The sequence below is a fragment of the Hemibagrus wyckioides genome, linkage group LG14 (genome assembly GCF_019097595.1).
Source record: "Hemibagrus wyckioides isolate EC202008001 linkage group LG14, SWU_Hwy_1.0, whole genome shotgun sequence".
NCBI lineage: Eukaryota > Metazoa > Chordata > Actinopteri > Siluriformes > Bagridae > Hemibagrus > Hemibagrus wyckioides.
In genome coordinates, this window is record NC_080723.1 from 7,958,058 (window position 1) to 7,985,951 (window position 27,894).

A 27,894-nucleotide genomic window follows, 5' to 3' on the forward strand; every position below is an offset into this window, starting at 1 on the left:
AAACTATGCAAAAGCCCAGAATTTTACTTGGGGATTTCACACTTTTACACTTACATCTGATGTAATAATTCATCATTTTCCATAATCCATATTTCCTTCTAATGTTTACAAAATATCTCCCATTAGAAATGGTTCCATATACACCATATACACAGTCTGTGCATTCACTTTGTTTTTGTTAATCGTCATTAAATGAGATGGATTTAGACAATTTGACAATAAAAAAACTGCACAATAATGTGAACAATATTGACTTTCTTCTTCGGGAGAACCATCTTAAATATAATGTTCGTGCAAGTAGGTTTTAGTTCACCCTTTTCCAAACTCCAAACCTGTAGTTGGCGGTAATCTGTTTTTGCTACTTGCATAAACTGAGGAGGAAGAAGAAGACGCGGAAGAAGAAGAAGATGGTGGTGATGTTGGCGCACTGGCGCCCCCTGGGCGGCTCGCGCGACTCTGAAACTCTTAACGCTCCCGTAGCAGAATTCGCCATTTTGAATTGAAGAATATGACTTTTTTTTTGCTTGCATGTGACGTTCGGAGTCCGTCGATAGTTTGGTGATTTGTTTTAATCAGGAGTGTAACAGAGTGCGTCATGTAATGTTACCTGGGACTGATAGCTTTGTGGCTGTTACAGTGCCTGTGGAACGGAGTTAGTGCCATTGCTGCTGCTTTATAGCTTCAGAGGCAAAACAGATCCTGTATGAGTGTGTGTGTGTGAGAGAGAGAGAGAGAGAGAGAGAGAGAGAGAGAGCGAGCGAGCGAGCAGTTAAACTCCGCGCTGAGCCCGAGGTAAGTTTGTGTAAAATCACAGCGACGGCTCGTTCTCTCTGTTTCTGTCTCAAATCTTATGTTCTTGCGGTCATCCGCGTGGAAATGTGTTAACTTTCAACTTCAGTTTTAATGTCTTGCTGACGTTTTCCAAGCTACCATAAGCAGGTTAAACAGTCTAACTTAACACGCAGCGACACACTTACAAGTCTTCTGTTTACTTTGTTACGAAAACAACTTAAATGAAGTAATTCGTCTGTTTTGTTTTTAAACTTGAAAACGGCTCGTGAACCTAGCTAGCTATGCTAAGCTAACGTCAGTGGTTTGCGTCTGTTTGCTTTGATCAGGCCTCGGATCGCTGGAACAAACACACTAATAAAGTAAGTTACACACTTTACAAGATCTATGTAAAAACAATAGGTCGAATGATTTAAGCACTTGTATGGACGTTGAAATATTTTAGATTCTTTAAGAGACTGTTAAGATCCAACATTGTCGAACCAACACTGCCTGGTTGACTACTTTAGTAAACGTTTTATTCGCTTGTTTTATTAACTTTGACGTAGATACGCAAACTTGACGTCAGCGTGACGACAGAGGTTGACTAGTTCCATATGTGAGTTCTTCTGTAAAACTGTCAGGTGAAATATTTTACTGTATAATTTGAGTGTGCAGTTTTCCAGGATAATCACAAATGTCACATTAAAACTGACATCTGATTTAGATTTGCCTCTTGACAAGTGATTCTCTTTTAAATCAGACATATTGTGTTCTTGTGTGTATTTCTTCCTGTTTAGAGGTGATGAGGAAACACTGGACCCCCTGGTGTAATAATTAGGAACTGTTAAATGTCAGATGGACAGATTTGTCTATTCTGTAAGCAGTGTCTTTGTAAAATCAAAAATTGTGTTTAAACTCCTGATATATATTTCTGACCTATATTCTGGGCTGTTGGTGTCAATGTATGTGTGTAGGGCTGCAGGTGATGATCACAAGCTGCAGTATCAATAAAACACAAAACTAATTGTACAATAGAGTTTTTGTGAGAGGTGACCTATTTTTGGTGTATGGAATGGGCTCCAAATCTTTCGGACTGACCATTCCTGGAATCAAGAAACTCTTTTGGGACTGACTCTGACACATTTAAAGTGATCTGAAAGGTTGATGCTGATATGATGCATTAATGCGCCTGAAGAAAATTAAGAAAATTTAACTAACAGGTCATAAAATTGCTTAGGAAGTAATTATCTTGTAAACAGTTAAGTAATTTTGTGACTCAATATATAGTTTATATACTTTTACTAATATACAGTTGTCCACAAAAGTTTGCATACCTTGGGAGAATTTGCAAGATGTGTACCCTTTGTTTTAAAGAAAACATGATTGAGGAGGCAAAACAATTTTATTTTATTTCTTATTGGACTCAAGTTCATATGTAAGGTATAACAGAATGGCACAATCATCAAACAAAACATGTCAATAAAGACATAATCTCTGTTCTTAATATCGTGTATCGCCCCTTTAGCATCAGTGGTGCCATGCAGTCTTTTGTAATAATTGTGCATGAGTGTCTTAATTCTCTCAGGTGGTAAAGCTGCCCATTCTTCTTGGCAAAATGCCTCCACTTTCTGTAAATCTTTTGGTTGTTTTGCACAAACTGCATATTTGAGATCTCCCCAAAGTGGCTCAATGATTGGAGGGTCAACTTGGCCTTGTGCTTTGGATCATTGTCATGTTGAAACATCCAAGAGTGTCCCATGCACAGCTTTTGTGCTGTAGAATACAAATTGTCCGCCAATATTTTCTGATAACATGCTGCATTCATCTTGCGATCAATTTTGTCTACCTTCCCTGTGCCATTGGAGCTCACAGAGCCCCAAAACATAAGAGATCCACCACCATGCTTTACAGTGGGGATGGTGTACTTTTCACCACAGGCCTTGTTGACTCCTCTCCAAACATAGTGTTTGTGGTTGTGACTATAGTGACTAAAGTTCAATTTTGGTCTCATCACTCCAAACGACTGTGCTCCAGAAGCTGTGAGGCTTGTGTAGGTGCTGTCTGGCATACTGAAAGCGGGCCTTTTGTGGCATGGTCCGAGTAACGGCTTTCTCCTGGTAACTCCACCATGCAGGTCATTTGTGTTCAACTACCTCCTTATTGTGCTCCTTGAAACAACACTTTTTTCCATAGCATCCTGTATTTCTCTCGAAGTTGTTTGTGGGTTTTCTTTGCATCCTGAACAATTCTTCAAGCAGTAGTGGGTGAAATGTTTCTTGGTCCACCTGACAGTGGCTTAGTATAAACAGAACCTCTTATTTTTCACATCTTTATCAGAGTTTGAACAGTACTGACTGGCATTTTCAAGTGCTGAAAGATCTTTTTATATCCTTTTCCTGCTTTATAAAGTTGTTACTTTATTACGCAGGTCCATTGGCAGTTCTTTTGTTGTTCTCCATGATGCAGTATCCAGCCAAATCAATGCATCACCTCATGAGCTGAGAACCTCACTGACTATTTATGCACAGACACTAATTACAATTATAATTGAGTCACAGGTGTGGAAACTTCCCTTTAATAGCCATTTAAACCTCTGTGTGTCAACCTGTGTGTTTATAATGTGACCAAATATTCAAGGATATGTAAACTTTTGATCAGGGTTGTTTGGGTGATTTCAGTTATCATTAGGTTTTTCAAACAACTATATGACAATTAACGACTTCATGTGACCACTATCCTTAAATAAGATAAAATCTTTTGCATTATCTGTCATATTTTCCAAATAAATGGCAATGTATAACAATATATTTCAGAGTATGCAAACTTTTGAGCACAGGTGTACAAAGGTTTATTTAGTTTTACTACTTGATTTTGAAATAGGACATTAATTATGAACAAAATATTCAGAAGCCAAATAAAGTGTGTAAATGAGTTTCACTTTATGGCAGGATTTGTGCTTGAAGTGAGAGAAGTTCCCTCTTGCTGACTAATTGTTTGACTGTTCACTGTTCACAACACATGGTGTTGTCTTACGAATATGTGGATGATTGATGCGGGTATTGCACTGTGGTCAATGTGGATGTTTACAGAATAGGTAGGCAGATGCTCGGTATAATGCACAATTTCCCCCCAGATACCACAGACAACACAATAAATGAAAACACCATAGATTTGTTTAACTTAGCGGCATTAAACAAGCCTTGTTGTCCAATAACATGCATTGTTTTATCGGAGGCCGAGCACTGAAGGTACTGAATGCTGTTGTAAATGTTAGGATTACAACAATTGTTCCTCCTTAAAGTGAATTGCGCAAAGCATAAGTTATAGACACATAAAATTTGGGGAGTAGGTAGATGGGAAGATGGGCTGTGCTGGCCGATGGTGGTGCCATACTGCAGGGTTTTATGTTTTTGGTCTGTATCTCGTGGGTCGGGCAAGCATGATTCTTTTTGTCATTTATTCCTTGGCTTATCACAGAAAAAACCTTAATCATTTTGCCATTCCCCTTGCATTATTGGCTAATTTGCAAAATTCCTACTTTTGAGTATTAGATTTATTGTCTTATCTTCAAAATATTTGTGTCAGCCACCTCAAAAGAGTGTGAAAAATATTAAGATTTCAAAGAAAAAAAATATGGCTGCCACTTCAATCAATTCTAGTCAGTTAATCAATTAATTAAAGCAGTTGTAATTCCAAACTCGTTGTACTGATTCAGACAAAACATGAAAGGTGTATACAGCACAAGATAAGGCAAAGGCAAAGTTTGGCCTGTGGGCCTGCAGGGCTAAGCTCAGTTTCTTTAGTTGGGGGATAGATATTCTGATTTTCTAAATCAAGCAAAAACAAGCAAGATGTAGAGTAAAACTCCATGATTTGTTTCCTTTGCCCAAAAGAAATAAGGCTAGCTTCACCATTTAGCTCCACCCACTAAAATCATAATAATTTGTTTAATATGCAAAACCTACTTTTGCAAACTAGGGTTTTTCATATCTTCACGTGTACATGTTGAGATTTGTAAACAATCTGGCTTCTGCATACCAATCATTACATGGCACAGCTTCAGTTACTCAAGTGTTTATAAGACAGGTTTGTCACTGAGCTTTCACCACCAATCCTGAATAGTTTTTCCCTCTAGGGATCCACTAGTAGCTGAGGCATTCTCACTCAGATTAGTCATTAGGGGCAATTAGAGGAGCAATTATTATAATACTCACCATGCTTGCCACCTGATTGTTAACGATTTCCCTTAAATGCCGAAGATTTGATTTGATTTGACTTGATTTTGAACAGTCTCAATAATCGCTCAATCACTAATGAAAAACTGATGGTTGATAATGTTTTGAAAAATTAGTAAATATGATCTTGAATTTGATGCAGTTGTAAAGCTAGTAATGTAGCAAAACTCTGCAGTTAATTTGCACAGTTCAGCATCCTCTGTGTCTGCCATCAGCCACAAAGAAATGATTAGTGATGCATTCAAACTCACTGACATTTTCATGCATGCGCACACACACACTCACACTTTCACACATACTGACCTGACACCTATACACAGGTCACTTTCACTTGCACAATCACATTCCCTGCCTCACATCAGCCACAAAGAAATGATTGGTGATGCATTCAAACACAGAAGCACTGACAGTCACACACACACACACACACACATTTACACTTTCGCACATACTGACACTATCACAAACACTGACCTGAGACTTTCAGACACACTGACACCCACACACACTGAGACTTTTTCAAGCACACTGACACTTTTTCATGTGCACACAACACACACACACTGACACTTTCATATACGCTGAGCTGACACTTTCTCACACATCCTGACTCTTTCGAGCGCACACACTGACACTTTCTCACACATCCTGACTCTTTCGAGCGCACACTGACACTTTTGGACACATACAAATTAGCAAACACGCACACACGCAGTCACTTTCACACACTGACCCTTTCAAAATCAGAAGCACTGAACCTTCTGGGCCACTGGACTTTATTTGAAATGAAGTGCATGCCACTGCGTGCTTCATAACATAGTAATAAAGAATTTATCTTTAATAGAATTGTTTTTCAAAAATATAATATTTAACTCTAATTAACCTTTTAATTTTCTGTGACTTTAAAAAAGGTAGTCCTAAGCAAAAACATATACCAAAAACATTTAAGTGACAACGATGCAGCAACTTGCCATGGCTCCTGGGAAACATTGAAATATCTATAAAATAAACATTTATAAAACAGTCAAATATGAAAAACTGTCACCTTTTGAAGTATTGCTAGTTTGCCATGTGTTTGTCATGAGGTATATTGTGACCACTGGATAAACAAATGGCAATTTAAGATCACCTGTACACCTGCTTATTCATTTAGTTAACCAGTTAGCCAATCATGAAGCAGCAACACAAAAGATAAAACGGCACAGGTTCAGGTCAACAGCTTCAGTTTACATAAAACATAAGATTGAGGGGGAAAATACCTGAGTGACATTTGATCATGGTATAGGACATTTTGAACCATAAAAACGTCTCTGCAATCTGAGAGCTCAGGAGTTCAGTGAAACCAAACATGTCTTGTTTTATGGACCAGACTCTCTTTGCTAGTTCAGCTTACATTCTCCCTGACCAACTGACAGACAGAACAAAGCAAGAGAAGGTGGTTTCTTAGCTTAAATTTCATCCTCATTTGTCACCACAGCAGTGTGGCTGACAGCATGAAGGAGTGGGTGCCTAAAAATTCCTAAGGAAAGGCTGGATTTTTAAATTTTAAGTTTTTTTTAACAGCAGATATGGCTGAATTTGGTTTACCAGAAACAGTACTGAATCGAACAAAGGCAATTGAAAAAGACTGTCATGAGAAAACAAGTAAATGCTGAATTGACATCACTGATGCAATGACATTTCAAATGGTCATGGACATAATACTCAGAACGGCAAAAGTTATTCTTTTAAGTAAATTTTAAAGACACTGCCGTTCCTCAGAGAAGTGGCCATTCTCCTCTTCCCATTTTTTTTTTTTTTGCATAAACCAGGACAAAATCAAATAACCTTTTACTACCAGGGTGAGCAGAAAAGGCTCATCAAATTGTGTGGCTGATGGGTTGCAACCTTGGGTTCAACTCCTGACACTTAAAAACAGAGGCTACAATGGGCACAGGTTTAAACTGGACAAATTAAGAAACATTGCTGATCTACTGTTTTTTGTACCATTCATTTTTACACTCTTAGACTGTTATGTGTGAAATTGCCAGGGAATCAACCCATCTGGCAAAATCAACTATGCCACAAAGTCACACAGATTGCATTTTTTCCCCAATCTGTTATTTGATGTGAAGCTCTTGACTTGTGTCTGTCTGCTCTTTTTCACTGCACTGTTGCCACAAGATAAATGCTTGATTAGATAATTAAATTAATGAATACAGGTATTCCTTATAAAATGGTCATTGTGTGCATTGTTTTATTCTTGTTGCAGATACAATGCTACATGTGTAATGCATGTGCTGCAGTATTTCCAAAATGAATTGTGGTTTATGGTCAGACATTATGTCATACTTGTTTGCACTCTTCTTTGTTTCTCACTCATGCTGCTGCTCTTCCAGTGGTTCTGCTCTTAGGTATTTGTTCTGAGGAGGTGCTGGTGGGAAGCGGACTCCATGCTGATTAATGCTTGTTCGCTCCATGCCCTCTGCAGTCTGCCACTCCAATGCCTTTCTACTTGTGGAGAAGGTGTAATTAAGGATTCACTCATTTCATCTGCTGGTAAATGACTGTTCATTCATAACATGCAAATTATCCATTGGAGGCCTCAGACTTTTGAAGTAGCAGCTTTTATTTCTGTGCTGATTATGTAGTGCAAATATGAAAACTAGGAATTATGTGGAATATATGGAGGCCTGAGAAAGCCCTTCCCTCAGGCAAAGTCATTTTCTTCCATATGTAACTGAAGACTGCAAGATTTTCTAAACTGAAATTGGTGTTTACTTGCAAGGATCTTGAGATGTGACCAAATACACACATCTCTCTTCATTTGTGACATAAACTACATTACTGGTTTAATTTAAAGAATTATAGGTTTACAGTGGGAATTAACTGCACTTCTCCGCTTTATCCACATCAGTTTAGGCCTCATCAGCTTTGGTAAAGGTTTTAAACATGGCAAACATTTTAAACATGAGCCTTGTCACCTCTTGACTTCACATACACTATATTGCCAAAAGTATTCGCTCACCCATCCAAATAATCAGAATCAGGTGTTCCAATCACTTCCATGGCCACAGGTGTATAAAATCAAGCACCTAGGCATGCAGACTGTTTTTACAAACATTTGTGAAAGAATGGGTCGCTCTCAGGAGCTCAGTGAATTCCAGCGTGGAACTGTGATAGGATGCCACCTGTGCAACAAATCCAGTCGTGAAATTTCCTCGCTCCTAAATATTCCACAGTCAACTGTCAGCTGTAGTATAAGAATGTGGAAGTGTTTGGGAACGACAGCAACTCAGCCATGAAGTGGTAGGCCACGTAAACTGACGGAGCGGGGTCAGCGGATGCTGAGGTGCATAGTGCGAAGAGGTCGCCAACTTTCTGCAGAGTCAATCGCTACAGACCTCCAAAGTTCATGTGGCCTTCAGATTAGCTCAAGAACAGTGCGCAGAGAGCTTCATGGAATGGGTTTCCATGGCCGAGCAGCTGCATCCGAGCCATACATCACCAAGTGCAATGCAAAACGTCGGATGCAGTGGTGTAAAGCACGCCGCCACTGGACTCTAGAGCAGTGGAGACGCGTTTTCTGGAGTGACGAATCACGCTTCTCCATCTGGCAATCTGATGGACGAGTCTGGGTTTGGCGGTTGCCAGGAGAACGGTACTTGTCTGACTGCATTGTGCCAAGTGTAAAGTTTGGTGGAGGGGGGATTATGGTGTGGGGTTGTTTTTCAGGAGCTGGGCTTGGCCCCTTAGTTCCAGTGAAAGGAACTCTGAATGCTTCAGCATACCAAGACATTTTGGACAATTCCATGCTCCCAACTTTGTGGGAACAGTTTGGAGCTGGCCCTTTCCTCTTCCAACATGACTGTGCACCAGTGCACAAAGCAAGGTCCATAAAGACATGGATGACAGAGTCTGGTGTAGATGAACTTGACTGGCCTGCACAGAGTCCTGACCTCAACCCGATAGAACACCTTTGGGATGAATTAGAGCGGAGACTGAGAGCCAGGCCTTCTTGTCCAACATCAGTGTGTGACCTCACAAATGCGCTTCTGGAAGAATGGTCAAAAATTCCCATAAACACACTCCTAAACCTTGTGGACAGCCTTCCCAGAAGAGTTGAAGCTGTTATAGCTGCAAAGGGTGGACCGACATCATATTGAACCCTATGGATTAGGAATGGGATGTCACTTAAGTTCATATGCGAGTCAAGGCAGGTGAGCGAATACTTTTGGCAATATAGTGTATCACTGTCCTTTTACATTGGTGGGGAAAATAGTCACTCATTATTCACTAAGTTCTGTTGTTAACTTTCTTCTTATTAATACTTTATTAATAGGTCATTTAAACATTTTATTTAACATTAAACACTTCCCGTAATTGATGTAACTGTGTGCTCAGCACTCTGACAGAAAATTCTGAAGGAGAATGTCTAATCAAAAGTCCATAATCTGAACCTCTAGTGTGATTGGTTTATGCAGCAGGATCTATCTAAACATTCTAATTACTCTGTGTCTTTGCTGTTGGGTGTTTTATTATTGACACCTTAAGTCTGAAGTTGTAGCTCCAAATGAATCATTGTCAATTTGATGACACATTTCAACAGTTTTCAAGATTTACTTACTTCATTTACTTCAGTGAGTTCAGGTTACTCTGTAGCCATAATAACAGTTGAAGAATTGTGAAAATCTATGGGAAAAAAAGTAAATACTATATACAAGAGCTAATAGCTATTATATGGGCAAAAGTATGTAAACCCATATGTGTTCCTTCCCTAAACTGTTTCACAAAGTTTGTAGCACACAGTTATATAGAATATCTTTGTATGTCCTACCATTACAATATCTTTCCCGGATCTAAGAGGTCCGAACCTGCTCCAGCATAACAATGCCCTTGTGCACAAAGCGAGCTACATGGTTGCCAAGGTTGGAGTGTTAGGACTCCAGTGTACTGCAGTGCACAGAGTACTCGCACTCTAACCAAATTTAGCAACCTTACACTGTAGTAAACAGAACACATTGCAATTCAAAAAGCAGAGTTAAAGCAACTAAGTTTATGGTTCTAGCCTCCGTCAAAATGTATCCAGACCAAATGTGAACTGCTTGATGTTTCAAAAATCTGACATTGTCATCTGAATTTGGTGTAGTTCATGTAGTAGAATGCACTGTAATTTAAAATATGGATTATCTACGTTGCTGTTTGTGCCTATTGTTATATTATGGTAAATAATGATTCCATGTGTATTTTGTGTATTTTCACAAAATTCTCTCAAATTTTTAATGCTTCTAAAACCATAAGTTGTGAGTGAAGTTAATTGACATTAAAGTGTAGGATTTTTATCATGTATTAAAAAGAAATGCACTAGAGACAGATTTGATACTGTGTATTGCTTATTTGTTTGTTTTTGTTGTTTTGGTAATTTACATGTCTGATTATTTGCCACACATCTACAGCTGCCTGCATTCTTTGTCCAGGCACGTGCTTCCTCTTGTAGCCATTGCCATGTTTTGGAAGTTTGACCTGCACACCACCTCCCACATTGACCAGCTGCTTGATCGGGAGGATGTAACATTGAAGGAATTGATGGAAGAGGAAGACCTGCTCCAGGAGTGCAAGGCACAGAACCACCGACTCCTGCTCTTTCTCGTACAGGACTACTGCATGCATGAGCTGGTCAGCCTCATCACAGAGGAACCCCCTTCTGATCTGGAGGAGAGAACACGCTTCAAGTAGGAGGAGTCATTTTTAAAAGGCCAATGAGTTGTGATGAGTTCTGCTGAGTTGTGTGTAATTCCAGCAAGCACTCCAGTCAGTTGCTACAATGCAATGTGTTTCTCTGTGTTTGACACAGCCTACTGATGCAGATAGATTGGAGAATATAGCACAGCATCAGCATGTATTTCCTTGCCTCAAGATTCATAGTAATATTCCTCAGAAAAACATTACTTTTAGAGATTTTTTCCTTTTTTCCTACTCTTATTCTGTTTAGTTTTGTTGATTTTATATACTTCTTTTTAAACAGTAGTCTCTTTTACATGGTATTAAGAGAAAAAAATGTATAAAAAGAAAAGTATCTAGGGTAAATATTTTCTCATTTCATCTAGACTTCCCAATATTGCCTGTGATATCCTCACCTCTGATGTGGCTACAATTAATGACAAGCTGGGTGGTGATGTATGTGTGCTGGAGAAGCTGTACAGCTTTCTAGAACAAGATCCACCTCTTAACCCACTGCTGGCCTCCTTCTTCAGCAAGACCATTGGTAACCTGATAGCACGCAAAACAGAACAAGTAAGTGCTTTACACCTTAAAACAGTGTCCAGGTTACATTGTTTAGAAGTGAAAATGGCATTTGGATATTCACTGTTTATTGTGTGTGTGTGGTATCTGAATATGACTTTATTTGAGATGTGGTTAGATTTTTTTTTTGGTAAGAAGAGCATGTGATTTGAAACAGTTTTGTTTGCCTTTAGATGATTTCATTCTTGAGGAAAAAACACAACTTCATCAGCCTGGTTTTGAATCACATAGATGTGTCCCCCATGATGGATCTGCTCCTGCGTCTTATCAGCTGTGTGGAACCAGCTCCCCTCAGACAGGAAGTTCTTAATGTGAGGGCACACATGCATTTCTGGGTTCAACAGTTTTTCTTATAGTCAATAGTAATAGTGATCAAATCATGTTTCCTCAATCATTCAGTAATTAATCTTTTTGACGTTTTTGTAATTAGTTAATTGATTATATTTTTTTATTAGATAACTAGAAACAGCACTGAATGATGATAGTAACCTGTTGCAGACAGTCAGTAGCACTAACTTATCACCTTTCTACTGATTTCAGCTGTGAGGTTGACTCTACTGAGTCCTGATCCTGTTCCCACAGCTGAGTGACTGAATGGATTTAAACTGAATGGATTTAACTAGTCATTGTTGTGTTTTGCCAAGTGTCTTATTTCTTTGCCTCTTGTGACTAATCTTCACTGCAGTTAACGTTTTAATAATGTGTTGTTTTCACCTCTGTCTCTCTTCTGAAAATGTGTTAATGCTGTTCTGTCTCCAGTGGCTGAATGAGGAGCGATTGATCCAGAGGCTGACTGAGCTCATGCACACAGGGAGAGATGAAGAGGTGAGAGCATTTCTGACATACATAAATCTATGAGAAATCTGGAGAAACATAACCTACAGCTATCAGATAACTTTAGAACTGGCTTAGTATACAATATATATTATTTGCTACTCCTGGCTTTGTGTCCTTAACTGGATGTTGGGAAAGGATACAGTAAATGCATTCTTACGAAGTGCCGTGTGATCTGGGAGGACCAAGGGAGGTGCTGTATGATTGGACAGATTAAGGAACATCTTTCATTTTTTCACTGCAGACACAGGGGACTCGCACATGCGACTGTTAGATAAAAATTCTATTCTGCTCCTGCAGAGACAATCAAATGCGTCCCAGACTCTGTGTGACATCATTCGTCTAAGTCGAGATCAGGCCAGTCAGATCCCAGAGGCCGTGGAACCAGACCCGTTGCTGGCCGTTCTGGAGTCGTAAGTTTCCCTCTCAAGTTGCTATTGCAGAGTTGTCTCTATAATGTTTAGTAATGGTCCACTTAATAGTAAGTCCACTCTTCACCTGCTGACTGTTTCTGTAAGAGCATGATATTTACGGTTAGGACTTCACAATTAATTGATTTTCTAATCGTGATTACGATTACAGATGCCACAATTACGTAATCGGTCAAAGCTGGGATTACAAAAAAAATCTATTTACATTATTTTTTGTGCTTAAGGGGTGTTTATTGCATGTTACGTTGTGATGGGGTGAATAAAGACTTTTAATTGGCTTAATAGACTGTAGGCGTGTCCTTATCAACACCCTGATTATCCACTTGCGCATGTCTATCTCGTCATGTTAATGTAAAGAAACATCAGATAGTTTTCAAAGTGTTGCTGAGAAGAATCAAGAATTAGAACCGAAATGACATGACTTTTGACCGACATTTCTCTGTGCGCACACACATGCGCGCCAAAATACCGCGATTGTCATACACCTCGGTCTGTACAGTGCTGATTTCACACCACGTGACTAAAATACCTTACAGCCCTTGAAAGCGACAGCAATAAAAAAAAAACAGCTTTCTTTTTTTTTTTTCTAGAAAACACAACAATGTTATTATTGAGATTATAGCCTAACTTTTTTTTTTTATTTTTAATGCTAACACAGTTAATAAAAGTCGGCTAACAAATGTATGCTGTATCCAAAAGGAGGCCCACTCCCTGACATTTAGGACCCTTTTGAATATTATTCCATACCCAAGATGTATAAAATCCTTAAATGAAATAAGCCTAAAGATCGGCATAATCGGCAATTATGATTTTTGACATAATCGTGCGGCCCTATTTACGGTGTTTATAGTATAAGTTTCAGTGAAAGAAAGGCATACACTACTTATGAACTGTATATGTATCTAGTTACCAATTGGTTGATGAACTTTGGAGGATAAGATTGTCTCCTATCATGTCAGATTCAGGAAAATTTAGTTATCTACTAAGGTTTGTTTTCTGAGAAATATTTAAGTATTACTTGTATTAATAGTTTTGTTTATCTGTAGAGAAGAGAATGTGGCACAGCTTTTAAAGAGCATGTTTGAAAAAAAGACCAGTGAAGCCTCTGTTGTCAATGGAACTCAAGTTCTTCTGACATTACTGGAGTCACGGAGGACAGGGTGAGTAGAAACACTACAACTACTTTTTAATGGACACTGAAAACAGCTTTTTACAGTATTGTGTGGCACCTTGGAAAAATTATTAAGAGAAAAATAAACTAATATGAAAAACGTTATTGCCAACTTTTAAAGAAGTCTAGATTTGCAATGGGTTCGAGTTATCACTTTATCAGCATCATCCACTTGCTGATGACAGTCATTGCCTGTGAAATAAATCATTTGGGCAATACTTATTAGGCAGGACAAAGATAGTGAATGAATACATTTGCTTTTCTCTTAATACATGGAGCATTGAGCATTCATGTTTTATAAACCAGGTGATGCTCTTTGAACAGTTTTAAAAAGTACAAGATAAAATAGCCACCTGATGCCACATCCTTATCACTTCATCCACAAATCGATGGGTGTGAATAGTCTCAGAAACATGTATCCACACATCAACGAGGTAGTCGGGTTAGATACACCAGTCATTTCCTGATAAACATGCTGTTGGAGGAAACAAATAAACAGAAAAATTAATTAAAATAATTAAAAAAGAAAAACAGAATGAATGAATAATCAAACACTGATTTACCTACTTATTCAGTTTGTTTTTTTAAATTAATGCAGAAATCTAAAAACAGGCAAAAAGTTAAATAATGATATTTTTCACAGGGTGTTTTTGTCAGTTATTAATAAAGAAGAATGAATGAATAAATAAATAATTAAACTTATTGTTTACAGGCTTTTCCTCTCATTACTGCAATTAAATGTGCTCTCTGACACTCTCTCTGTCATCACTCTTTCTCGCCCCTCTCTCTCCCCCTCCAATAACTGCATATTAAGTCTCCATTAGCCCTAAAATGACGTTTTGGAATTAGAGATGGGATGCTTAAGACATTAGTTCTACACAGAAGAGCATTTTAAGGTTAAGACGAGTGTCTTAAAATAACACCAGGTCTTGAGGAGAAAACTTCAGTGTGTTTATTACTGGTTAACAAGTAGCACAGTCCTAATTCAAAACAATTAACAGTTAACAACAATTAACGTTGGATAAATATTTAATAGAGGTATACACGCGCACACACACACACACACACACACACACACACATTTATATATGCCTTTTGTCTATTCCAGGCTGGAGGGTCTAATGGAACTGTATTCTCAGGGATGTGAAAGGTCTTACACTGTCAACAGCAGTATTCTACGTACTATTGAGCCTCATCTAAAGGACTTCCAACAACTTCTACTGGACCCTCCTAAGGTATCTGTTTAATCTGCTTCTTTGAGGTGCAATTAATTAACACAACATGCTTCTATTCAGAGACATATTTTACTTTTTAAAAAAAAAAATTATCTTTTTTTTTTTCCTTTCTCCACTGTAGAAAAGTGCAATACTCACAACTGTTGGTGTTCTGGAGCAGCCGCTGGGGAATGCACGCCTTCATGTGGCCAGGCTGGTGGCCTCTCTGCTACAGACAAGTGACAACAGCATCTGCGAAGAGCTGTGTAGGCTTAACACCATGGACCTTCTGCTGGTTAGGAGTTCTCTCTTCCTATTTACTCTGAATTAATCTCTGGATTAAGGTCACTTCATTTCATCATTTTATTTACATTCCCATTGCTGCTCAGTATAGTTGTGATTATAGTTGTACGGTTGTAATGGAAAAGATCATTTTATAGCTTGAACAAAAGCCTATGTTCTCTTTTGACTTTTTGTTTAAAAAAAATACAATTTCAGAATAATTGACTTACTGGTTTGTTTGTTTGTTTTTTTGTTTGCTTTTTTTGGCTACAGGATTTATTCTTTAAATACACCTGGAATAACTTCTTGCACTTTCAAGTAGAGATGTGTGTGACATCAATTTTGAACCACTCAGCACACATGGGTCTGCAGTCTTCGATTCTCCAGAACCATGAAGAGAAGCCTGAAGAAGGCCAGAATAGCAGCACAGATGCAGCACATGTGCGCACCCGTGCTGCCTTGGTGGCCAATGTAATCACTGCATGTTTCAGCTGTAGTTCCGCCCTACTTTTATGATAGTCAGGGAATTCATGATTTGGAGATTTATAATGTTTTTCCACCTGACAGTGTAGCTCATCTTGGCAAATTACACATAATCCTCCACACCATTGCTAATCCCTTGAAACTGAGCTCAGAAGCTCCATTCAGTGAAGCACAGCCAAGCAAGACATGATGTGCTTTAGTTTCTTTGCTGAATGGGCTATTTCCATGATATATTTACCACAGTTCAAGCATTTCTGGTTGATTCATTACAGTCATGGTATTTTACAATCATTCAATGTTTGTGTTCTTTCACACTCAGTGTCTTCAAGAGCTCCCAAAAATTAATTTCAATGATGTTTGTCGGATATATAAAAATGCTTGCAAAGCATTTTCTAACTCTGCACTTTGCCATAAGTACACACATAAAAAAACAAAAAACAAAGACACAACAGAAGCAACCATGAATGCTGATCATTTTCTGTCTGTTTGGACCACACAGCTTTTCCAAAAGTGTCGCTTGGTGCAAAGGATTTTGTACGCCTGGGAGGAGAATGACAGAATTCAGTATGAGCTGATTGTTTTTTTTCACCACTTCTTTTAATTAAGGATATTTGATTTAGTGTAGGTGCCTCTAATATGGCCTCTGATATCTCTAGAGCTGAGGGTGGGACCAGGAGAGGTAACATGGGTCATCTGACTAGAATCGCCAACACTGTGGTTCAGAACCTGGAGAAAGGACATGTGCAGTCTCAGATCAGTGATCTCATCAAAGGTTGGTGTAAATGTGTTTGTATAGAATATGTGTGTATTGTATAAGGCTTGAGAAAGTGACATGCTGCAGTGATTGGCATCATAGCCATCTTTTTCCTCTGATTTTTTGACATTCTTTTTTCACCTCCTTGAGGCCAGTATGAAAATCATTTGATTCTTTCAGCTTGGAGTTAAACAGGGAGGAACATGATAGAGGGTGATAGAGGGTTTTTATAATTGCTCATGTATCAGCAATAAAAAAAACGCTGCATATTGAAAAATATCAGTATCTTGTTGAGTTCATTCCAAGTTTACTTAAAGTGCATCCATTAGTGAATTAGCATGTGTCTCATGCCTACAATTTGTACGTGGGTGTATAAGATGCCACAGTTTATAATGTTTTTAGTTAGACATCAACTGTGTTTTTGTTTTTTTCTCACTCTCTTTCTTTTTTTTTTTTTTTTTTTTTGTTGAATATTTGCAGAGCTCCCTGAGGACTGCAGAGGGCGTTGGGAGAGTTTTGTGGGAGAAACCCTTAGAGAAACAAACAGGAGAAACACAGTGGATTTGGTGAGTGTTTATGAAGCTGAACAAACCAGAGATAAGCTAAGCCAGTGTTGTACCCCTCATAGCTCAAATTAGCTACCAGGAATCATGAACAGCTGAGCTATAAATTTAATGGCCTTGAATGATTCCTCTCAAATCATATATAATGTGAAGTTTTACAATATAATAAATACATTTCCATTGGTAATGTCTGGCTTGCTTTTTGCTGCACCCTCTCTTTGTTCAGTAAGAATCTGAGTGTTTTAAGTCATGCTCAGTTTTACCTTGTTACAGGTAAGCACACATAACCTGCATTCTTCTAGTGAAGATGATGACATGGAGAGCCCTTTCCCTAATGATCTGTCTATTCAACAGGTATAGTCAGTGATTGTGTTTCCCAAAAATTTGCTTTGTGACCAGTGTCGAGTGTCAACCACAATAGTATGAAAATGGCCGACCTTCCTGACATGACTAAAAGTTGTGTTCATTGTTACCTGTTTATCATCCAGGCATTTTCTGATTATCAGATTCAACAGATGACTGCAAACTTTGTAGATCAGTTTGGCTTCAATGATGAGGAGTTCAGTGAACATGATGAAAATATCAAGTGAGTTTCTGTTCTGAATTTTTGTTGTAATTTTAATTCTGTCTGTCTCTCTACATCTGTCTTTATTTGTGGCAGTATGAAGGAATTTTTTTAGGGGTGGGGATTATAGGGGTCACTAAAGCTACTGGAAGGAGGCAAGGGTGGCAAGGTTTTCAGACTGTTGTTTTTTCATTAGGGTTTTATTCTTCTACTTTTTCCTGTTTTTCTTTTTTCTACATTAAAACTGAGCATGCTGACCAAACAATCGATGCTGAAAGCATGAAGCTTGGTCAACAGATAGATGAGCCTGATTGGCCTAATGGTGGTGCTATAGTGAAGATTCTTAGATTTTGACTCATATCTGGAATGGTCATTCAAAAAGTTACAAAAAATCTTGATTCCTTAAGTCTCCAAAGTACAAAAAAAACGTAATAAGAATTTAGCTCAGCTTACGTTGCATTTTGAGCTAATTTTCATAATAAGTAAAAGCAATTTTGTGAACTAGTGCTTGCATATATTCTATATCCTATATTAAGGAAATTGATGTCATATGGCTGCCCCATGACAATTTTAGTAGGGTGGAGCCTAATTTACTCACAACTGTAAATTATGACAGCTTTGCTGGCTTTGCATAAAAAAGTGAAGTTAACGACAAGGTCATTTGCAGAGTTTGAGGTGTGGTCGTCCATGAGAGCAGAATTACTTTCAGATAAAAGTTTCTTGGGAGGCTGATCAAGCTGAAATTTAACAGACAGAGTTCTAATCTCTGAATGGATTATTGACGATAACTAAAATTTTTGCCATCAGCAAATCAGATTTCAAAGGTAACTAACAAGGGAAACCCTTGAGCTGGGTTCATGAAATAATGAAACTGATGGGTTTTTGCATGTTAAATCTAATCTATGCCTTGATAAATAGTGTGGAGTAAAAGATGCATGTACTAATTCTATGACTTATCACATAAAACCACATAAAAGACTTTTATGATCTTGTCCTAGGATTTTGATACATCCTTCATGAAATTTGTGTTAAAATACTAATAAGAGGCTGAAACTCTATAATTAACCAAAAGATGTTGAAATTTCTAAGCAATATGGCTGTCACATGCCAGTCAATTGGTGTTCAAGGTTGGTATAAATCCATCCAAATTCAGTGCAAAGTTTTGAGGAATACTGCAAAAATTGGTTCATGGTCAACTATATGGGGAAAGCCTAAATTTAAGTAACTTTCTCAGGCCCAGTAAGTCTGATTTGCAAATGCAAAACAAGCATATTGATTGTATGATAAGGTTACCAGTTCTTTTTGGTTGATTCATGGACTAAAACCATTAAAAATGGTAGTAGTTAGCCCAGCCTGCACAAAATGGTAGCCTGGTTAATATGCAAAACTTTTTTGATTACAACCTAACTAATTAAAAGGGTTTTAGCTTATTTTCGTATAATTGGTGTTAAAATGTTGAGATCCATCTGATTGGCCTTATGGTGGTGCTGTAGCACAGTTTTATGTTTTGGCCAGAAATTCTTTCCTCCCAGAGTTCTTCCAAACTAAAGCTCTGCCCACTTAGTTTTTGAGCTAATTTGCTTAATATGAAAAAGCCTACTTTTAGAACTTTTGACTTATCTTCACAGAATTGGTGTTTGCAGAATATTCAACTCAATAATGATCAAAAACCTGTTGAGATTCATCACCAATCATTGTGTAATTGAGCTTAATTTACTCAAAGGATTGTAAGAATGTTTTATGTTGAGAAATGAGCTAGAAATCTGGAATGGTAGGTCTGGTAGATTTTGAGTCCATCTGCTTATCTTCAGTTGTGAGTTAAGATGAAATACCAATTTCTCAGGAACCAGAAGTCTTACTGAAAATTGCTTTACTGCACTGATACGATTATCTGTTTTTAGATTTCTAATCACTGGCATACTACATAAACAGAGCCACTGTTGGCCAATCAACTTTCAGCACTTCAGTGTTAGATTGAGCTACTGACACAAAATATATAGACTTATGCTCAGGTTAGTGTTTTATGCAACTTGGAAAGTGTTATTATTTTTGTTATTATGACAGACATGGGTAATAACAATATTAAATATTTCCGGTACCAAGTTCTCAAATCTCCTTATTGAAAACAGATGTCGCTGTGCCTTCAAGTTCTCATTACAAGACAATGAAGCCGAGCTGAGTGAGCGGAGTCCATGATTATAGACTGGGCTCTTGTCCAACATCTGGATCAGTAAATTGTCAGGAGTTGTGGAAGATCTAAACAGATGATTTTGATGCAGTTCTCACTATGCTATGAAGGAATTTTTGGTTGTATGCACTCAAGTTGCTAAACCACACAGAATTAGTCAGGAAAACCTCTATTGTGTATTGTGTAAGTTGCCTTACAAACATCTCAGGTTTGTCACAAAGATCTTAAGTCTGATGAGAAAGAAAAGATGTAGCTGTGTTTTTTTGAGGCCAGTGCTGGTGTTTATGGGCCAAGTGAGAGAGTCTGTCAGCTGAGCACTTAAGATTTTGACAGGACTGTGAGCCAATCTGTGTTTCCTGAAATCCACAATTATCTCTTTAGTTGTATTAACCTGCAGAACCTGCTTCTTTTTGTTGTCAGTGTCTGTTAACTGCTGTGCCACCGGTGCAGTTAGTGTTGAGTTAGTGTTGATAAACCAAGCATACCACGTATTCGAGTTCATCAGAGAGTGGGGTCCAAAATTGCCTGTAATGCTTGTCACTAGAGATGTCGTGAAAACCAAAACCTACAGGGCCCAAATAACTTCTCTTTAAGTACATAAATTTATTATGTTGTGCGAATACGAAATCATAAAGCTTTTAAAAAGATTAGTACTTTTATTAGTTCTTAGTCACGTTCTGATGCTCTGTCATCTCACTCTTGATTTCTCTTTTGCTTTCAGTGCTACATTTGATCGAATTGCTGAAATTAACTTCAATATTGATGCAGATGATAATAGTGTAAGTGTCTGAATCTGGTAGTCAAACATATGCATTATCATTTATCAAACACAATTTGATAGTTTATGTATAAGTATATTTAGGAATGCCTTTGTATATAATTGTAGGCCAGTGCTGCTGCCTTTGAGGCTTGCTGTAAAGAGAGAATACAGCAGTTTGATGACTGTGAAGAAGAAGAAGACATTTGGGAGGATAAAGAGATCAGCTATGCAACTCAAGTGAAATCCCGATCTAGGTATTCAACTTTTGCTATTTAGAAAAAAAAATGGCAATTTTTAAGAGGTTTGTGTTCCAATTGTCTATCTTGATTCTGCAAGTGTTGAATTAGAGCTAGAAAAAATGTTTATTTCTCTGTTAGGTTTGGTGTGTCTTTGTCTTCAGAAAGCTCACCGAAAGGTTCTGTGAGAAATGGGATGCAGGGCTGCAGGTCGGCCAGAGAGGATGAAGATGAGGAAGGGAAGAACCAGGTTTCTACTCAAACAGCAACCAGCCCAAAATACCAAATACCACAGACTCCACAGAGTAAGTTTCATTCTGAACTGCCCTCATCAAACGCATTGTCATGTCCTTGTGTTTGTTATTCCATTCAAGTCTCAGATAGCACTCATTCAGAGATTGACCTTTGTCTGTTAAGGTCCTGTGTGCACAGCCAATTTCGATGAGGCGAAGGACATTGCATGGGGCTCTGCCTCCAATCAGGCCAATGAGGAGCATCATGGTACAGAATGGGCCAATTTCACAGAGTTTCAGCCTTTCTGCAGGTAATCTGGGTTTGGGACTAAACTCCCCCTTGCTGAATCTGAATTAAATAATCCTGTTCATCATTGTGAAAAGATGGATCTCAAAATCATATAGCCTCTGTTGGAAAAGGGTTAAACATGCAGAAAGCATGCAGGACCTGAAGGATTTTTCTGAATAGCTGCTCAGGACGAACAAGTGACTCATGAAGAACTATACCAAAACACAAGTATTTGAGTATTATGAATCAAGTGGATGTAACATTCTGAACTGGTTCATTTCTTAAAAATTCAGTTATTATTTTGTCTTGTGGACTATATGAAACCATCTGTTATATGAGATTATATGAGGGCAGAACTAAATAAACAAAACAAACTGCAATTTATAAGATCCTTTTTATTTCATTTAAATTATTTTGCAGATTCAGCAAGGGGGATGTAAACTTATGACCATAACTATATATAACTGCTGCTACCCTTAACCCTTGAGGCCAGCTCATGCCCGATGTTCTACAGGTTGCACTGTGTAATGCAGTTTCTTACATTAAAATGTAACTCTATAAATTCTCTAAAGGCAAATCAACACAATCAGTTTTTTAAACATAATATAATGCATACATTTCCACTTGTTTTTTTTTATCTTTGTGATAATTTTATTGTTTAGCAAACAACTTTCTGGTTGTCAAAAAACAAAAGTCGTACAGCATATCTGAAAGTTTGATGTCACTGATTGAGTATTTCTCTTAGTAGCTCCAGTAACACTGAGAACATGTCAGAAATGAAAGGTGAGTATTTATTATTTATGTGTCATTAAGAATAAAGTTATGTCTTGAAGAACGAAACCAATAAATAAAAACTAAAAGTGGAGTATAAAACACTTGCAGGCCAGAAGGCTCCTCTGCTTGTCTCAGACTGCAGCTCTTCTGGAGGCTCTGACAGTAAGGAGGATGTGGGAAATGACAAGACTGTGGATGCATCCAAAGCAGCAGACAACCAAAAAGCAGCAGCCGTTCAGGCATACAGGTTAGGGTGAGACTTAGCATAGTACAGAGGGGTGATTTGTGTTCACCATGTCATTACTATTGCAAGTGTTAATTGCATTTTGAAATTGCTGGCTTAATTAAAAAAAGGATCATTTAGACTGTGAGGTTAGCATCAACATTTTACTGTTCACTCCCGAATGTAAAAATCTGTTGGTGCGTAATGTGAAATGTTAATGTTAAGTCTACAAAAATATCACTGTTCACATTAAATCAGTGTCATTAGCAGGCAATAGATCTAATACTGTACTAAAAGTTTACATTTAATACTTAGTTTATGAAAATCTGCAGGATCCCATGCTCTCATTGCCATGGCCTGGGTTTGATTTCCGGGCAGGGTGCTAACCCAGCTACTGAAGAGTTCATTCTCAGTGTCGATCCCAAGCCCGGATAAAATGGGAGGGTTGTGCCAGGAAGGGTATCCGGCATAAAACCTGTGCCAAATGAGTGGACCAAACAAGCCGCTGTGGCGACCCCAAACAGGGAGCAGTCAAAAGAACAACAACAACTTTAGTTTATGACAATATCTATTTATAATTATACATTATAGTTTTATATTACTATATGTGATTGTGAGGGGGATCCACAAGGATCAATCATAATGCGTTAGAGGTTCATGACTGAAAAGAGGTTGAGAACCACTGATCTGTCTTATTTGTATTAGTTGCACTGAATTCCTGGTTGAAGATTAAGAAAGATACTAACTGTTCCACTGTGACTTTTTAGTGAAGCACCTGCTGTGGAATTGGAAAAACTCACTATAACAGATGCAGCAGCTCCTTCAGAGTCCCAGACACTCACACCCGATGCAGAAAACACCACTGTGACAGACAAAAGGTACGAGACATCTGTACATCCTTTATTATGTCTGGATGATGTGTGGGTTTTCTCTCTTCACATAAATAAATTGATGTTGTCCATCATTATAAAAAGGGTTCAAGTTCAATAGGAAAAAATCCTATGAAATCATGACATACACACTGTCCACATCATTAGAAATACCTTTACATCTACACATTCACAAAATGATCTAAACATCCAATTATGTGGCAGCAGCACAATATATATTAATGTACAGTGTTCCTGTTAATGAGGACTTCAAACATCAGACTGAGGAAAATGTGATCTCAGTGGCTGGAATGATTGTGTTTTCACACACAATGCTCTCTTGAGTTTACACAGAATAGTGTAAAAGCATCCGGTTTTCAGTTTGGTGTGTAGATCGGGTAAAGTGTCATGCTGACATAACAAAGTGGATGACCTGCCGGTCTGAACATCTGTAGCCTGAGATCTGTTTTACTTTTTACACTTTATTTCTGACTTTATTTCTGATTTCCCCCCCCCCCCAGATTTGATGCACCTTCTGAACCCACACCCAATGGACCCATCTGAAGGCATTTAAATGAAGCCAGACAAAAAAAAAACCCATTTGAACCCACTTTTTGCCACTTCTGTTCTAATTCTTAAAAACAATACCACTTTTGGTGTTAAAGTAAAAAATGCTGCCAAGTTGTTGAACATGGACTCTACCAGTCAACATGCACCACCGAAGGAAGAAGGATGTGTAACACACACCCAGTAACCAGAGCAGTGCTCACAGGAGCTTTTATTTCTTTTAACTTTGTATGAAATTTGCTGTTTTTAATGTAGCAGTTGTGGGTTTTTCTCAGTTACAAAATCATTAGCCATTCTATTTTTCTTTGTTTAATTTCCCATTTCTTAATTCATTCTTCAACTCCATCCCAACCACAGTGAGAGACAAAAAGGGTGTTGCAGGAAAGCACAGGATACTGAATCATTATATAATGTTGCCTCGTCCTTGTTTTTACTTAAATGTCATTGTTGTTAATATGCACTTATGCAAGTTTCAGCGTGTATATAAACACATCACACCGATTGTTACAGATAGTTTTGTGAAGTCTGTAATAACTATCCTACACCTCCTCCTCCATAATAAAATTCACACATGTAAATTTAATCCCATCTGAACAGGGCTATAGTTTCACTTCTCGTTGTGTGCAATAATGAAATTTTAGCTCGAGAATTTCAACCCACACTGTTAGCTGATAGTGAAGTGTATTTTTTCAAGTTCTGATCTTTTTGCAGAGCATTATAAATTGTGTATACAAAGGCATATGGTTTCTGGTCAGCATCCTTTCTTAACCTTCTAACTATAAAGAATACAGTACTTTTCTTTTTACTCTTTTCAAATCAAGAAGTTTCAACATGTATGTTTGTATTTCCTAACATACTTCTGTACCTACAAATTTGTTTACCCTGAAAAAGAAGTATTTTATTTGATGTCAACTGAATCACGGAAAGCAAGCAGGAGTTGTGAAGTGGTCTTTCACTCTACCAGAGTATACCAGATCTCCCACAGTCTTCCTGTTTTTCCACAGCTATATCTCTAGCGGCAAGGCAGCAGTGACACTCTTACATTTATAAGGATACTTAAAGAACAAAAACGTGTTACTAAACTTGATATGATCGTTTATTTAGTCATCACAAATGAATCTCTAAGTACTTGTTTGTATCAGGATCTTCTGGCTTGATGCTTTTGATCATATCCTGAAGCTTATGATAATAGTTTTCTCTGTTCTCCTTCATTATTTATTTATATATTTTGCATTGCTCTATGAGAAACCTCCCCTGTGCTGTGCATCTCTTAGTGTAAGCTGTTTATTCTTTTCCTCCACTGTGCTTCTGCATCTCACAATTTTATTAGGTTTGTTTCCTAAAGGCAGAATATGTTTAGCCAGTAAACCTTTATTTACAATTAGGATTATTAGGTAAAAATATAAATTGAGCACATTCTTTTTTGTGATATTTATGCAACACTAATCCTGTTCACCTACAATCCTGTCTGTGTATGCAAGCTTTTATAGATATACATGAAAAGGTGCAAAACTTCACCTAAGTTCACCTAAAAATAATTAAATTAATAAGATTTATTCAGTTGTATTTTTCAGTTAACAAACGAGAACACTGGGCATGAGAACACTGGGCAGCAGCCCCAGTAGTTGATAAATATGTACTTGGATCTTCAACGCACCTTTTGATAGGTTGGCTAATAGTTGAGGCAGTTTTATCAACTAATTTTTTTTAATCATCAAAGCTTGTTTTTGGTTATGCCTTACAGCCATGCCTGAGAAATGCTACATCATTAAGCTTCACAAAAGTGCATTATGTTGAGAGATTAAATGGTTAATGGTTGTGTAATGAGGTGCATTTTCTCACAAATTACAGTTAGAGAGAAAAAAACAATTACACTGAGGTGTACAGACTGTGTTGATATGACATTCTCAATGCTAACTATATATCAAGAGAATTCATGTCTTTTACACAGCCCACAGATACTCAGCTACATAAGGAAAACTGGAAGCAGGAAGTTGTTAATACATGCATTTAACAACAAAAACCACCTGCTTAATCTTGTGTAGTTCCCTCTTGTTTTGCCAAAACAGCTCCAGACTGCACAAGACCTCTGAAGGTGTGCTGTGGAATCAGGCTGCAAGATGTAAGCAGCAGATCCTTTAAGTCCTGGAAGCTCTGAGGTGGGGCCTCCATGGACTGGACTTGTCTGTCCATCACATCCAACAGAACCTCCTATTGGCTTGAGATCTGGGGAATTTCTGTCCAGTTTCTGGGAACTTTTTGTCATGTTCCTCCACGGGGCAGGGAGCATTATGCTGGTAAAAGAGGATGCTGCTATTAGGGTACACCGTTGCCATGAAAGGGCAACACGTTTAGGTAGGTGGTACATGTCAAAGTAACATCCACATGAATGCAGGACTCATGGTTTCCCAGCAGAACATTGCCTTGCATCTTCGCATACAGGAAGTTCCAAACGTCTCAGTTCAGATCCATAAACAGTGTCAGTTATTGTAGTTATCGGTTTACTGTTCATCGACCCTGTACGATTTTATATTTTATATGAACTGCTAAACCAGCATGTGCATGTGACTGCCAGGTCTGCTGGTGGATGTGTTGATGAATTTCATATTTTCGTATTTCTCAGAGTCCAAAATAACGAGTCATTTTATTAAAAGTTTCACTTATTTCACTCAAATTGTTACTTGTATAATTTATTCAGGATAATAATAAAGAAAGAATTACAAAACAAATGAGAATGCATAAGGGGAGCATTTTTCTTAGTGCTTTCAGACATTGCTTCCCTACTTATTCTGTTCTTAAAAATAAGTGATTGATGTGAGAACATTTTTATATTATGTGTGTGTACAAGGCACTAATCGGTGGGAGTTGGACTGAATTTATTTGTATTTATGAGCCAAGTCCCTACTGCCTTTAGTCACACATTTTATAACTTCTGTTATTAAATAAATTCTATCATTTGCATTACATTTATATAATTCATTCTTCCCACTCAAAGGCCTGAATCTGTTCCCCATCCTGGTGAAATTTCAGAGAACATTTTTCTTCCTTTATCTAATCATTTCCTATAGGAAGTGAAATAATATTGTGTTTATGTTTGTATCATGTGTATTATGATTAAATATTATTAGATTGTAGAGAATCTGTATTATTATTGTTGCGCTTTGGTTGGTGGACTAAATTTATTCGCTAGGTTAAAGTGCAATATATCAAAACTTTTCTTTATAAAAGTTCTAATGCTTGTATGTTGTCCTATGTTATTAGCTCCTGGTTACACACTTTCACTTGACATATACAGTTTCAGAATGGAAATGATTTACTATAATCTTACTCTCCAGTGTTACCCAGATGTGGATTTGTTCCCTTTTTGAGTCTGGTTCTTCTCAAGGTTTCTTCCTCACATCATCTCAGGGAGTTTTTCCTCACCACTGTCGCCTCAGGCTTGCTCATTAGGGATACATTGAAATTTTAAACTTTCTGAATGTTTATTTTTCTGTAAAGCTGCTTTGAGACTTTCGTTAAAAGCACTAATAAAACTGAATTGAATCGAGTCAGACACTAATTACTAGCCTATGCTTGTTTATTGTGTGTGAAATGAAGATTCTTGGTATGTAGCTGCAGGGTGAGAGCGCTTGGGACAGGTGCTCCAGGGTCACATGGGTGATGTATACAGGGAGTGACAGAGATGACAAGGTGTTCTTGAGAACCATAAGAGCCAGCACTTACCATGGTAGAGCTCTGGCTGTGATTGTGCACACTAACACACACACCAGACATTTATTGTGCCATTTAGACAGCAATCAATTGTGTTATAGCTAAATTTACTAAATATCCAAATGACCACACACATTAATAACATGAACCAGTTGAAGCAGAAAGTTTTTTCAATGTTATTGAAAGTGAGAAAGAGGGATTAATATCAGTGTGATATCTCATATTTACTCCTTAAACCGTTGGTGGAGGCTTGCTCTGTTCACTTACAAGTGCAAGTGATTGGCCAGAAATATTTTAGAACCAAATATCAAATGTCGTTACATTATCATGTTTATTTTGTATTTAATGCAAACTGTTTTGGTCTTTTTATTTCCTTATTAGTCAGTGACAGAATCAACAGATTTTATAATTTTGTAATTAAATATAAAAAGTATTTAAAAGTTGTTCAGCTAGCAAAAA

At 37.7% G+C, this 27,894-nt stretch overlaps 1 protein-coding gene across 6 annotated transcripts; it reads left to right on the forward strand.

Moving 5' to 3' along the window:
* The first annotated feature begins 445 nt into the window (after positions 1-445).
* ppp6r2a (protein phosphatase 6, regulatory subunit 2a) lies at positions 446-27,283 on the forward strand. 6 transcript variants are annotated; one of them, XM_058407887.1, is made up of 24 exons: positions 446-792; positions 7,385-7,544; positions 10,463-10,717; positions 11,093-11,279; positions 11,462-11,599; positions 12,048-12,113; positions 12,423-12,535; positions 13,600-13,713; positions 14,833-14,959; positions 15,081-15,233; positions 15,494-15,691; positions 16,203-16,267; positions 16,360-16,475; positions 16,938-17,023; positions 17,294-17,374; positions 17,527-17,606; positions 20,495-20,552; positions 20,660-20,787; positions 20,911-21,074; positions 21,187-21,313; positions 22,037-22,074; positions 22,174-22,312; positions 23,056-23,166; positions 23,679-27,283. In XM_058407887.1, the coding sequence occupies exons 3-24, from the start codon at positions 10,491-10,493 to the stop codon at positions 23,719-23,721; spliced, it is 2,559 nt and encodes an 852-aa protein (XP_058263870.1). In that variant the 5' UTR covers positions 446-792; positions 7,385-7,544; positions 10,463-10,490; the 3' UTR covers positions 23,722-27,283. The 6 variants fall into 6 exon arrangements, with proteins under 6 accessions (XP_058263870.1, XP_058263871.1, XP_058263867.1 ...); XM_058407888.1 differs by having other exon boundaries at positions 15,494-15,661; positions 17,509-17,606; XM_058407884.1 differs by having other exon boundaries at positions 447-792; positions 10,442-10,717; positions 17,509-17,606.
* Positions 27,284-27,894: the final 611 nt, after the last annotated feature.